Source organism: Notechis scutatus, chromosome 3 (assembly GCF_049901735.1).
Source record: "Notechis scutatus isolate UNSWTSFEM ecotype Mainland chromosome 3, rNotScu1.2, whole genome shotgun sequence".
In the NCBI taxonomy this organism is placed as follows: domain Eukaryota; kingdom Metazoa; phylum Chordata; class Lepidosauria; order Squamata; family Elapidae; genus Notechis; species Notechis scutatus.
The window spans coordinates 124,245,596-124,260,146 of NC_142011.1; the positions used below are offsets into that span (position 1 = coordinate 124,245,596).

A 14,551-nucleotide genomic window follows, 5' to 3' on the forward strand; every position below is an offset into this window, starting at 1 on the left:
ATAAATGTGGTTTTGTGTATGAGCAGACCACTTACAAATAACCAATTTAATACCTGGATTTTCATAGTTCTTGAAATTCTTAGAGAAAACTTGCTTTGCTTTCTCTTGTTTTCTCTTAATTTGCTTTCTCTTAACTTGCTTTCTCTTAATTGGTTTCTGTCCATTGCTAAAAATTATTTGCAAAGGATAGCATGGCTAAATGTCTTTCTAAAAAGTATAAATACAATTTAGCATAGGATTTTGATTCTGTTAAAATCTATCAATTTTTTTATTTTAAAGTCAGGGCAAAATATGGTAATGAAAGAATGGAAGCTAAGAAAGGGGAAAGAAGTTTGCTGTCTTCAAAAATGTATAAATTGTGCTCATTTTTAATTTGCTTTAAATTGAAGCTAAAAATAGAAAAGTACAGAATCTTTTTTATTGTTGTTGTTTCAGATTGTCTTTGGTTCAATTGTCTTGCTCATGCTTTGGCTTCCTATAAGAATTATCAAATATCTGCTGCCTCACTTCCTACCATATAATGTAATGCTCTACAGGTAAGATAAACTACCTCATTCCATAGCTGGTAGTTCTTTGACTCTAAACATTGTATGCTTATTTGAAATGAACTGCTGGTTATATAATTGTGGACTGACAATAGTGTACTAACTAATTAATATTTAACTAGTTTGGATGGATGTTAAAATGTGAATTTAGTAATAGGTGAATGAACTCAGAGTCATCTGTTTCCCCTTTCATAGTCTTTCCCACAACAACCTTGGATTTTAGGCTTTTCTTCAAATCATGATTTCTGATCTTGGCTCTCTCACTAAAGCATATATAAGCTTAAATGTGGTTATGGTAATTGAAACCAAAATGAAAACGAGTAAAACAAGAAAACCCAAGGTTTTTTTTAGTGAACTGCACCTTTAACATATTTGACCCAAACATTTATGAAAGATAATTTTTTCTTCCTTTTTCATATATATGAACTCATATATTTTATCATATGAAGAATTTTTTTACATGTTATGATCTGTATCCTAATTTGAATCATGCTAGTCATGGGGGAAACATGCAACACTTAATTTAATTTTGCCTCAGAAGGAATGCCCATAATTAACAATGTTTAAGAAAAAAATGCAACTAATGATGTAGTTGCATCAGTACAATTAGACTTGCATCAGTAAGACAGTGAGTTTGTTTAAAATATGTCAGCTTCTTTTATTCCCACAGTGATGCTCCTGTAAGTGAACTTTCCTTAGAATTACTTTTGCTTCAAGTGGTTCTGCCAGCTTTGCTTGAACAAGGGCACACAAGGCAGTGGCTGAAGGGGCTTGTACGAGGATGGACTGTTTCTGCTGGCTACTTATTGTAAGTGTGAAGAGTCCAGTCCTTTCGAATGATTGAAACTTTCTATTACTTAAATAATTGAAGCTGAGTCCAATGTTTGTCTTCTTTATCTTTTTATAGTCCAACTCAAAAGAATATACATATAGGGGCTTAACATGTGCTGAAAATGAAGCATAAATTACTATGCAGCATTTTTATTATATTTTAAGTTTGTGCAAGAGAGAAATTGTTTTATTCCTTTAAAATATACATTGTATATGGGTGGGGGTGGGTGGGAAATCTTATTATAATTTTATTCCTTTAGCCTATGAAGCTGTGATTTATCTACAATTATATTTTAATTGCTTCCTACATAAGCTGTTTCCCAACTTTTGCCATTTTTGAGGCTTTCTTCCCATTTTCTTTCTTATGTGATATGTTACACAGATAGTCCTCAACTTACAACAATTGAGCAAATTTATGTTGCTAAGTGAGAAATTTGTTAAGTGAATTTTGCCCATATTACAACTTTTCTCACCACATTTGTTTAGGGAATCATTGCAGTTCTTAAATTAGTAACATGGTTGTTAACTGAATCTGGCTTCTCTCTTGTCTTGGCTTGTCAGAAGGTTGCAAAAGGGGATCACATGACCCCAGAACACTGCAACCGTCATAAATGTTAGTCACTTGACAAGCATCCAAATGTAAATCATATGACCATGGGGATGCTGCAACGATAATAAGTGTGAAAAATGGTCATGAGTCAATTTTTTCACCATCATTTCAAATTTGAATAGTCACTAAATGAACTGTTGTAAGTCGAGGACTAACTGTACTTGGGGGGAGGGTAATAGTACACGTAGTCTTTGATTTACAACAATTCATTTAACAATTGTTCAGAGTTACAGTAGCCTTAGAAAAAAAAATGACTCATGACCCCTGCTTGCACTTGTTGCATTGCCCCCACAGTCATATGATTGCCATTTGTAATCTTTTTCATCAATTTCTGACAAAAATTGTCCATTGGGGAAGATGGATTTGTTTAATGATCATGTGATTTGCTTAATAACTGTGATGTTCGCTTAACCACCACCATAAATATTGTTGAAAAATTATCCAATTCAACTTATGACCACAATGACTTACAACAGAAACTCCGATCCTAATTTTGATCAGATGTCCAGGGCTACCTGTATTTTGACCCTTTCAGCTGGTCTAAAATGTTGAGGATAAGTATAAGTAGTTCTTGACTTGTAACTATAATGGAACTTAGCCATTATGGTCACAAGTTTTGACAGTCTTTAAGCACGACACCCATGTGATTGGCTTGCTTAATGACCCCTATCCCTGCTTTTCCTGTTGCAGTCATTGTGCAGATGGGGTACCTTGAGTGGAGAGGCCCTGGGAGGCCTAGCACTGCAGTACCTCCCCAGCTTACACATGGCCTGGCCCAGGCCTCCCCCAACCCTGAGGCATCCTGTGCTCCACTTTCTCCCCTCACTGGGTTCCCACAGGCTTTGGGCCTGCTTCCCACTCTGCTGGTTCCCACACACTCCTCCCCACTCCCCTCCATCATAGACCATCACCTTTGTGGTAGATCTTTGGGAAGCAGCCGCCCCCCTGTGTCGTCTTTCTACACAGTGGATACCACACGGTGCCATCATGGAAGTGGGTGCAATTTCAGAGTTACTACGATATGGCTGTTTCCAAAATGACACCTGCTTCCAGGATGGCACCACATGAGCTCCACCATGTGGGAAGGATGAGCAACAAACCAGCTGCTTTCCAAAGATCTGTTTAGCAACAAAAAGTTTGCGCTCATTTGTTGTTGTAAATCGAGAACTACCTGTAATGTTTGTGTATTGGACTTCAGGTTGGCCCAGTAAGGGTTAAGCAACTTTCATTTACTTTCATTTAATGAAAGCAATATTTTGTTTAATTTAAATGGAATATACCTGGGCATATATTGTTCAATAATTGTTGAAAGCTCCCTGAATCCTAATAACTATAGTCATGTATTATCTTATGTGGTGCTGCAGTTGCAAACTTAGATATCATTTGTTATTTTGATCTTAAGGACTAAATATGCAGTTGCAGCAATCTCATGTCTTTTATCTCTTTGATAATGTCTTTGCTTAGTGTAGTGGTTAAGGTGTCAGGACAGAAACTGGGAGATCATAAGTTCTAGTGCTGCCTTAGGCACAAAGATTTTGGGCCAGTCACCCTTTCTCAGCCCTAGAAAGCGGGCAGTGGCAACCACTTCTGAAATCTTGACAAGAAAACTGCAAGGGCTTTTCCACGCAATTGCCAGGAATTAAAAACTGATTTGAAGGCACAAAATAAAGGGGAGAGGACTGCTTTCCTAATATTACATACGTTTAGTTTACTTATTTTTTGTTATTGTTTCTTTTACAGTGCTTCTTTTAAACATTCCACTTAATTAAAATGACACCTTTGGTGTCCAGAGTCACTTATTTGAAATGGGTAGCTAAAGAAATTGAATAAATAAATGAACATAATCATGTTTGAATCTCCCATGAAAAGAGATTATTCATATTTTATTGATTACTGCCATTCTTATTTTTTTTAATGTCAATATATTCAATTAAATACTATTAAATCTTGTATTAGGGATCTTCATTCTTATTTATTGGGAGACCAGGAAGAGAATGAAAACAATGCAAACCAGCAGCCTAATAACCAACCAGCTCGCAATAATAATGCCATTCCAGTTGTAGGAGAAGGTCTGCATGCAGCCCACCAAGCCATATTACAACAAGGAGGACCTGTTGGTTTTCAGCCTTATCACCGGCCTTTAAAATTTCCACTCAGGGTAGGCTGTTTTAATACCTAGAACAACTAATTACTGTCTAATTGATTCTGTGTTTGTCTTATCTGTAGAAACTAATTCTTAGGGTTGTAGTTTTAAGAGGGTATAATATCATCTGTCTCTTTGGCTTAAGTTCACTCTGAATCCCATTGTGATAGGATTGATACAGTATTCTCACTTGGCTGGGCCTTTTTTCTATGGGATATAATGAAACAATTATAAAGGGAGTATTTCTGTCTTGAAGGGTGCAGTGGCTCAGCGGTTAAGACTCTGGGTTAGGTCTACAGCTCAGGTTCGAGACTTGAGCACCACGAAGAGGGGTGAGGTCCTGTTACTTGTCCCAATTCTTGCCCAGCTAGCAGTTTGAAAGCATACAAATGCAAGTAGATAAATAGATACCACTTCGGTGAGAAGGTAACAGCGTTACGTACATCTTGGTGTATATAGTCATGCTGGTCCCATGATCACACAGAAGTTTCTTTGGAAAAACACTAGATCCCTTGGCTAAGAAAAAGAGATGAGCACTGCCCCCTAGAGTCGGACACCACTAAATAAGTGAAACTTTTACCATTTTCATTTTAGGACTGTAAGCACTGCCCTGGAAAAATCTGGACAACCTCTTAACAAAATCATAGACTGAGATAGCATTTAAGTAGTTCATGTTGGCTTCACACACAGAAACAAGCATACAGCATCTTACAAAGTATCTTAATCCTCTAACCATGTGTGAATCAATATGTCTATATATTTCTGAGAAGGTTTGAAATTTGCCATCCTTTTTATATGAAAAGCTACTTTGATTCTTTGAGTGCTGGGAGAATATAATCTGTAGAAATGTGGTGCTCAAATTGCACTAGCAAAGATTAAAAGAAATTTTAAAGATTATGTCCTGGGTTTTCAGATAATCAGAAATGAAAATGACAGCTGTTCAGACCCCAAAGCTACAACAGACTAAGTTTGGTTTGCTTAGTTATGGCTTATGGAACAAACTCTAATGGTCTGATTCATAAAATCAAACATAATTTGATTATAAATTAAGGTATTCTATCCAGAGAGTAAATCACACTAATAGGGCTTGTGTGTCACTATATAACCATAAGATTGGTGAGATTACTATCAATATTTCTTTAATACTGTGTGTGTGTCTGTGTGTGTGTCTGTGTGTGTGCGCACACATACACCTGTACTAAAATCATTACTTTTTCTATATTTCAGATATTTTTGCTGATCATTTTCATGTGTATAACACTCCTGATTGCAAGTCTTATCTGCCTTACATTACCAGGTATGCATTTCACAATAGCAAAGTATCCATTTGGTCACTTAATTTTTCACTGTTTTTGCATGTTCTGTGTAGCTTTCTATGACAGTGAGGCCTTCTTTTGAATCCTCAGAGATGCACAACTATAGATAAATTTCTAACATACAGTGGTTGGGAAGCATGGTGGCTTCTTAATTGAATCAGTCCTGTGGGAAGCAGATTCTGTGATCCATTTCATATTTGTTTCATGGAAGGTTAGAGCACTAAGTCTGTCCTGTCCAATCTGAAAGATTATCTCTGTTTGAAAATATAATTATGTTAGTTTTGCTTGATTTATTAGCATTTCTAAGTGCCATTAATGATGGTATATTTCTGAAACCCTTGAGAAATTTAGAAATAGGAGGCATGACTTTGTGATAATTCCATTCCTATTTCAGAGTCAGATTTAAGATAATATTGCTCAGAGGCAATTTTTATTTCAAATGGGAGCTATTAAATCTTGTCTAAAGATTCCATTCACTCTCAATCTTTTGCACTATATATGTATAGTGCACATATATATTTTTCTGGAACAGTGTCAGAAAATGGTATTTGCAATCAGTAACAAAATAAAAAAGAATATTGAAATGGAATCCAGACAAAATGGAAGTGCTTATTATAAGGGGCCATAATTCCAGAGGTAGTCCATTTGTCTATTTGAATCAGATTATATTCTTTCATAAGAAACAAGTACATTGTTTGAGAATTTTTCTTAAATTTGAACTCTACTTACCTCAGTTGAGGCAATGGCTACAAAAGCTTTTTATCAGTTTTAGATGATTTACCAGCTACAACTGTAACAGTAAATTTGATCTATTGGTTAAGGCACCAGGCTAGAAAGCAGGAGACCATGAGTTCTAGTCCTGCCTTAGCCATGAAAGCCAGTTGGGCGACCTTGAATCAATGACTCTCTGTTAATCCAGTCCACCTCACAGCGCTGTTGTTGTGGGGAAGATGTGTTGGATATCTGTTGCCTTAAGTTAATTGTAAAAATAATTAAAAGAGTAGAAACAAATAAATTCAGTAGTTAGGGTGCTAGAATAGAAACTGAATTCTAGTCTTTCTTTAGGCATAAATGCCAGCCCAAGTTATATTAGAGAATGCCTGTTTGTGAATCTCCGCATTTATTATTTCATCCACAGTTGCTTGTTTGGTGGCAAGTTGGAATCAAGTTATTCTGTGTTGCCACTCCAAGTCTTGGGAATGCTGCTTTTGCAGAGTTGAGTCTATTTTTATTGGCTTCTAAAAAGGCATTCAAAGGATATTTTCTTGTTCAGACTTTTAGTTGTTGATTTTAACTGCTAGTGTTAATTACTTGTTTTGCTTTAAATGTTTGGGTTTTAAATTTGCTTTTATTGCAAGCCATCCACAGCTTTGTAAATCAATAAAATACTGAATTACATAAATAATAAAATTTGGTACACAATTCAGCTTCCTAGAAAAATGCTGGGTCTGCTTTTGACTTTAGAGGAAACTGATAAGGTAGTACAAAGAGTGGCAAGTGTTTTTGCAAACATCCATTATTTTTGGTGTAATGCAATTGTGCAGTACATACTATTTGGATCAATAAAAAGTAATGTTACAATAACTTGCTAGGATTTCATCAGTCCCTTCCTTTAGTAAACAATGGACCCTCAGGTATTGAAATTGCTTTCAATTTCATTAAATGTTTGAAACTGACAACTTACTGGACCGACCCACTATATGGAATGAGTTTTTTGGATCCATTTTATTTTATGACCATAAGATAATATAAAGCTTTCTTACTAGCAATAATTAATATTTTTTTGCTTTTAGTGTTTGCTGGCCGCTGGCTGATGTCTTTTTGGACAGGAACTGCTAAAATCCATGAACTATATACAGCTGCTTGTGGACTCTATGTTTGCTGGCTAACAATTAGGGCTGTGACGGTGCTTGTTGCTTGGATGCCACAAGGTCGTCAAGTGATTTTTCAGAAGGTAAAGGAATGGTCCCTCATGGTAAGTTGTTAGAACATCCTTTTTTTTTATAATTTGGAAGGGAATTTAATAGATACAATGAGACCATGTCTCTTGGATCATGCTATAATTATAACAAATGTTTCCTTGGAAACAGGAAAGCTACAGAAGAAAACTAATATTAGTAATTTGAAAAAGCACACAGTCTGAATGCAAGGATTTACAATATTGGAATTCTAAGAATATAATTTTGAAGGTTCTTATAAGCTGCTCATTCACAAAATCAGCACCGATATGGATCTGACAAGAGAATACCCATTTACCATTAAATAAATGGTTAATGCTTCTGATCACCAACCTGCCACAACTGGATATTTTCCATTATTCTAGTTTATTAATGTTACCAGTTAGTAGATTTCCAGTTGAGCATACAAAAAATGTATTTTTATTTTCTTATTTATTTTATGCATATATAGTTAACAAGAAAATCTTTAATCTTAAAAAAATATATATTAAAATATTAAAAATACAAGAAAAAAACCTAGAAAATATTTTTCATATTTTATTTTTAAATATGCCTGTTGGTCCTTTGTAAGGAGAGAGGAATTTTGAGCTGTGTGCCTGTAGCAGGCACAAAACTTAACAATAATCTCCCTGCCTCTGCGGGCTCTCCATAGTGAGATAGGGATTTGAAGCTCCATGCATGCTTGGATTTTGGCTGCTGAGGTTCAAGCAAGCACAGAGCTTGGGCTCCTTCTCTCCCCAGAAGCTGTCTGTTCTCTCTGCAGAGAGCTTCTGAGGGGGATGAGAGAAAGAGCTCAAATCCCTGGATCTCAGCTGCCAAAATTCAAGCATGCCCAGAATCCCAAATCTCTTTCTCCCCTCCTCTGCAAAGCTCTCTGCAGAGACAAGGAGAAAAGGGCCCCAAACTACATTTCTGCCTGGATTTCCAAGCATACATGGAATGCAAAAGTTCCCCACCATCATGGGCTACAGGTAGGAAAAAAGAGATTTTAAGTTCTGTGCGTGCATGAATTTTGGCAGCAAAGGCCCAGGTATGCATGGAACTTGGGGTCCTTCTCTCCCCACCTCTGCAGAGAGTGCCATAGAGACAGGGACATAGAGCAGGTACAGATTGAACAGAGCTCTTTCAGCCATCTTCCAGCATTGAGACAAAATCCTTTCAGCAGGTGGGAGCAGCTTGCAACCTTCCTTGCTAGCTTTCCCATTCACTTTCTGTGAAGGTTGGTAGAGAAGATTGCAAATGGTGATCACGTGATCACAGTGCGCTTGGCACTGAAGTGAGAAGTGACAACAGTTTGCCAAGCATCCAGATTGCAATGATGCAACTGAGGGTGGGTGGGGATATTACAATATTTTGTGACAAGTCAGAAGTGTTTTACAGACCACAAGGCACCCTTTCCAAGGTTGTCATAACTTTGAACAGTCATTAAGCAAATGGTCATTAAGCAAGGACTATTGTCAAAATTTCAAAAATTCTAAAAACATTGGATGGACAGACATCAGACAACAACAGGCACAAGAGAGATACTTTTTGATCCTTTGGCATCTCATTGGGTCTGTATTTTTTCAGTTGTATCTAATTTTCCAGGCAAAAAGCAAGAAAGATCAAGCTTCATCAAACATCATTAACAGAAATTTATGCCCTCTTTGATGATATGACACCATTGCTCTGACACCCAGCTGACATACTAATTTTGTCACACATCTGATCTAAGTAAAGAATTTGTCTCTTATAATTCTGATTTTATGCATCTGCACAAGTTTATATATGTTTGGGTTCTTCTTGATTTTAATTTTATTTATATACACACTTGCCTACTTAAAAACAGCACATTATGTTATTCTCAGTAAATGAAACCTTTTTTTCTTCTTTAGATAATGAAGACATTAATAGTTGCTGCATTGCTGGCTGGTGTAGTTCCACTCTTGCTTGGACTTTTGTTTGAGCTAGTCATTGTTGCTCCCCTAAGAGTTCCCTTGGATCAGACCCCACTATTCTACCCCTGGCAGGTCAGTTCTTACAGCTTCTAAAGTTGCTAATCTTCAATTGAAGGGAGGACACATAGACAGTCTACCTTATGAAAGCAATACCTTATGCAAAATTAAAATATGATCTAAAAATTAAAACCAACAAGGAGGACCAATAGCAATTAAAATGTAGAGTTTTAAAAGCAGCAAAGTAAAGCATATAACGCAATTAAGTTTCTAAAAAGTCTGCTTAAAGAAATAGTCCGTGTTATCAAAAATACATCTTCTTCCAAGGTTATTTCACATCCTAGATGCCAGAAACAAGATCTCATTCTGACTCTTTATTGGCTTTAATTTATGTGATGGCTAACCCTGAAAGAAAGCTTCAAAGTGTTAGACAACTTATTTCAGATAATGCTCTTCTTAAGACATTCTGATCCTAAATTTAGGCTTGTATCTTTCAAAACATACAGAAATAATAATAATATTGAAAAATGGGCTTAGAAAATTGCTTTCTATTTTTCATAAAATAGCTTAGCTGTTTTTCACCATACATATCTGTAGATACCTGCTTGTATGTGTTTAGTTCATCCTACCTATGGAATCCTTAGTGCTCTCTGAACTTTGTTGTTTGCTTGTAGACATTTCATTATCTTCAGTGTTAGAATGGATTGGGATTTTTCTCCATTTATATACAGTAGCCTCCTATGTAATCACTTTTAGATATTGTACAGAAATCTATTATAAATAGGATCAATAACTTCATTAATGAGAACAACTTTAATATCATGGTAGAAAGGTAGCAAAATCAGATAGATGTTCCATGTGGATTTGCATCAAAAGTTGAACAGTAGTTTTTATGGGGGATTCTGAATTTACATTCTTATGCTGATGTAGATACAAGATAAATATATTTCATACAAGGTTTGTTTTCCTAATTTAACTAAGTCTTAATTAGACTGATAAAATGCTCTGTTGAAATAATAACTACAATAATTGCTTTTGTTTAAATAGGACTGGGCCCTTGGTGTTCTGCATGCTAAAATAATTGCTGCCATAACTTTAATGGGGCCACAATGGTGGCTGAAAACAGTCATTGAACAGGTTAGAAATATTTGCCTTGTTTGCTTTAGTGACCAGAATACTGATGGGATATATCAATGTATGATATAATTTCTTTTTAGTTGGAATTGCTTTCTTCAGAAAACTGGGTGGGGACAATCATCAGTATCCTTGGGGGGGAGAGAAGAGGAAAGAAGAAAATACATGTAGTCCTCAACTTACAACAGTTCATGTAGTGATTGTTCGAAGTTACAATGACATTGAAAAAAGTTACATGACTGTTTTTCACACTTATGATTGTTGCAGCATCCCCATAGTCACGTGATCAAAATGAAAACACTTGGGAACTGACTCATATTTATGACGGTTGCGGGGTCTCAGGGTCACCTTTGGTAACCTTTTGACAAGCAAAGTCAATGGGGAAGCCAGATTCACTTAACAACTGTGTTATTAACAACTGCAGTGATTCACTTAACAATTGTGGCAAGAAAGGTTGCAAAATGAGGCAAAACTCATTTAACAAATGTCTTACTTAGCAACAGAAATTTTGGGCTCAATTGTGGTTGTAAGTCAAGAACTACTAGTACTATTCTATGGATGAAAATCACTCACGTGACCTATTACAATAAAGACAACAATTTTGAGAAAATAGTCTATTTTATTAGAATTTTCATGTATATAAAACAATTAAGATGGTCCATTTTGAATGTAGCATTAGTATATTAGTAGCTAAATTAATATGGCCTGGATACAGATTTGTATTTTGTAAACAGGAAATATATATTTTTTCTATTCATGGAAAGCATTGGAATCTAACAGGGGCTTCCCATTCAGTAAAGGGAGGTCTGAACAACATTTTAACAATTACTCCTTCTATCTGGGTCAATTTTCACATAGCTCTAATCTCCCAGGCATGTATGTGCTGTAGTGAGGAAGAATCACATACTTCAGTATTCTGTTTGCAAATCAACTAAATGGTAATCATTCATTTCTTTAACTTAGTTCATTATTACTATGGCCTTGTGTAGGTACCGTATTTGCCGGCGTATAAGACGACTTTTTTGCCCTGAAAAAGATGCCTCCAATTGGGGGTCGTCTTATATGCCGGGTCGTCTTATACGCCGGCAAATAGTAATTGGGAAGCACTGCGGCTGAGGCACTTTTGCGCATCGTGGAAAGCGAATCCCGTGAAGCCGAAGGAGCAGCCAGCCTTCTCCCAGCTCCCAAGAAAACGAGGCTTGCACCGCCCGAGCTCCGCTGAGGTATCCGGCTGGGGCTGTCAGGAGTTGTTACCGCTGGCGTGGTTCCGCGGCTCCAGTCCGCGTTGCCTCGGGAAGGGAAAGGCAAAACCAGGAGCCACTGCTGCCATTGCAAAGCGCCGCCGCGGCTCTTCCTTTTGCCTTTCCTTCCCGAGGCAACGCGGGACTGGGCCGCGCCAGCGGTAACAACTCCTGACAGCCCCAGCCGGATACCTCAGCGGAGCCCGGGCGGTGCGAGCCTCGTTTCCTTGGGAGCTGGGAGAAGGCTGGCTGCTCCTTTCAGCTTCACGGGATTCGTTCCACGGTAGACAAAAGTGCCTCAAAAAAAAAATGCAAAAGTGGAAGGCGTGCGGAAGAGGGGCGGTATATAACAAACTATATTTTGAGTGGAAATGTTGGGGGGTCGTCTTATACGCCGGGTCGTCTTATACGCCGGCATATACGGTATCTTGCAATCAGTGACACATTGCCCTCATTCTGGAAAGCTTATCACAGCCAGTAATTATTTCTCAGCCCATCTTAGAGTTCTCATAGGAACCCAAGGAAAGAAAAAAACAAGAAGTATTTTTTAAGACAGTGGTGTATAATTTGTTATACGTCAAACCATTTGGTGGGCTGCAGAGCACCCCCAGATCATGCCATTTAAGTTCGCTGACAAACTAGGTAACTTTAGGTGCTAGAACAGGGGTGTCAAACTCAAAGCCCATGGTTCGGATCCGGCCTGCGGGTGCTTAGATCCGAGCCGTGGGGCCAGCCTGGAAATAGCAAAGGACCAGCCCGTGGTGCCTCTGCTAGTGAAAACTGGGTGGGGGGCGCTGTAGGCAGCCCCCGAACACCCCGTTTTGCCTAGTGGAATGTTGCAGGAGGCTGTACAGGCCTAAAATTGGGTACATGGGGCCACCCATGCCCCATTTTGACCAGCAAGATGCTGCAGGAGACCGTCCAGGCTGAAAACGGCATGCGGGGGCTGCCCATGCCCCCCTGTGCCCCATTTTGGCCAGCAGGGTGCTGCAGGAGACTGTCCGTCCTGTCTCACCCACCCACCCCGGCCAACTACAGGACAACTACAATGCTGATCTGGCCCTTCAAGAAGTCCAGTTTAACACCCCTGTGCTAGAAAGATAAAACTAAATCCATTTTGCATCCTTGAATTTCCTACCGCCCAATTTGTTTGGCCCCACCCACCTTCAGTTGTCTGTTTATCAGACATATTCCCTGAGTTTGTGGAGGCCAAAATCAGTATAACTAAAAATAAAATGCACCTCTCATCTCTGTGTTTACATTGACAGTCTCTTCCAGTTATGAATATAAGCTTTGCACTAAATATATTCTTGCTGGACAATCATTCATATATCTTTAATCTTATATTTCAGGTTTATGCAAATGGAATTCGAAATATTGACTTACACTTTATAATACAAAAGCTTGCAGCACCTGTTATTTCAGTTTTACTGCTTTCTCTCTGTGTACCTTATATTGTAGCTTCTGGTGTTACACCTTTGTTAGGTAAGTGCAAGTTGCAATGTAGATTTCATATTTGGAGCATACATTCAGTTAAGATTTACAATGGAAATATATGATCATTATATTATTAAAAAATCAAATCTCTTCATATGGTTCAATTTAAATGAATATGTCAACAATAGTTTCAATATATTTATTGTATTTTATGTTTAGCTTAAAAACTCAAATAGTATATTTAAGAAATTAAAACTATAGTCATCAGATGAGCTTTAGATGATATTTAAAATTCCAGTTTTTATCTTCAAAAAACATGTCTAAAGAGAAGCCTTACAACCTAATCAAACAGATAAAAGTAATTTCTTGAATATTCAGTATTTGTGTAGAAGAAAGATTAGTGGGACATGACATTTTTTCCAAATTTATTTATAAAATTTATAGGCTGACCATCTTATCTCAAGGTATTTGCACTATATTATTACAGAATAATATAAGTTCAGTAATCACAACATAAAACATATCTGTACCCCCAAAATAATCACATAAATTATTTTTCACCTGTTTTCAGTAAATTATTGAAATGAGAGTTCATAGAACACAGAAAATTATTTTGTGCTTCTGTCATGTTTGGGAAGTTTTTTTCTGAATCTGGAGCAAGTTTGGGACCAATGAATACAAAATTCAATATAAAATAGGGTTCAAATATGCCATAGTTTTATTACTTCTAATTTCTATGAATTTGACCAGCAAGTGACCAAGAACCTGCTGAATTTCCTTTGGGAAGTTGAAGAGTGGAAGCATAGCTGGCATCAGTGGATAGGCTTCACTTGTTCACTCCTACCAGTCTAGAATATACCAGTAGATATACTAGATATACCAGTATGGAATGCAGATTGACCTATGGATACTATATATATGACCCCCCCTTAAAATTTTTACTAGGCATATATGCCAGTTGTCAATTCCTGATAATCTTATGGTATGGTCTGGTTGGTACTCAAGTATTAGAATCAGCATATTAAATAAAAAACTTTTAAGTAATTTCATATAAAGAAGGTAAATGGTATTGTTTGCCTTTTTGGATCTCAGCAGGCAAATTGGAGCCTACACAAAGTTCCTGGTGTTACTACAAAGAATCCATAGTAAGGGAGAAATAGGAGAGAATCAATTTTGAATGAATAGAAAAAAGACTAATTGTTGAGCTGTTGGGTTTTTCAGTTAACCACAATTTCTTGTTTTTGAGAATATGCTATTATGTCACGGGTATTTAACTGCTGTTTCAAAACACGTAAATGACATTAACAAAGAGAAACATATAACTTTTATTTTAAAAGAATGCATTAGCTGGAATGTAATATTTTTATAGTTTATATTTATAGTTTATTACAAATGAAAAGGT

General features: G+C 37.0%; 1 protein-coding gene across 1 annotated transcript in view; it reads left to right on the top strand.

Moving 5' to 3' along the window:
• MARCHF6 (membrane associated ring-CH-type finger 6) overlaps positions 1-14,551 on the top strand; it is a 56,117-nt gene that overhangs the window by 38,880 nt on the left and 2,686 nt on the right. The window contains exons 17-24 of the mRNA XM_026673417.2: positions 436-536; positions 1,216-1,353; positions 3,943-4,144; positions 5,357-5,426; positions 7,239-7,420; positions 9,278-9,412; positions 10,385-10,474; positions 13,065-13,197. Of these exons, the coding sequence (XP_026529202.1) occupies positions 436-536; positions 1,216-1,353; positions 3,943-4,144; positions 5,357-5,426; positions 7,239-7,420; positions 9,278-9,412; positions 10,385-10,474; positions 13,065-13,197 (1,051 nt within the window). The remainder of the gene's footprint in view (positions 1-435; positions 537-1,215; positions 1,354-3,942; positions 4,145-5,356; positions 5,427-7,238; positions 7,421-9,277; positions 9,413-10,384; positions 10,475-13,064; positions 13,198-14,551) is intronic.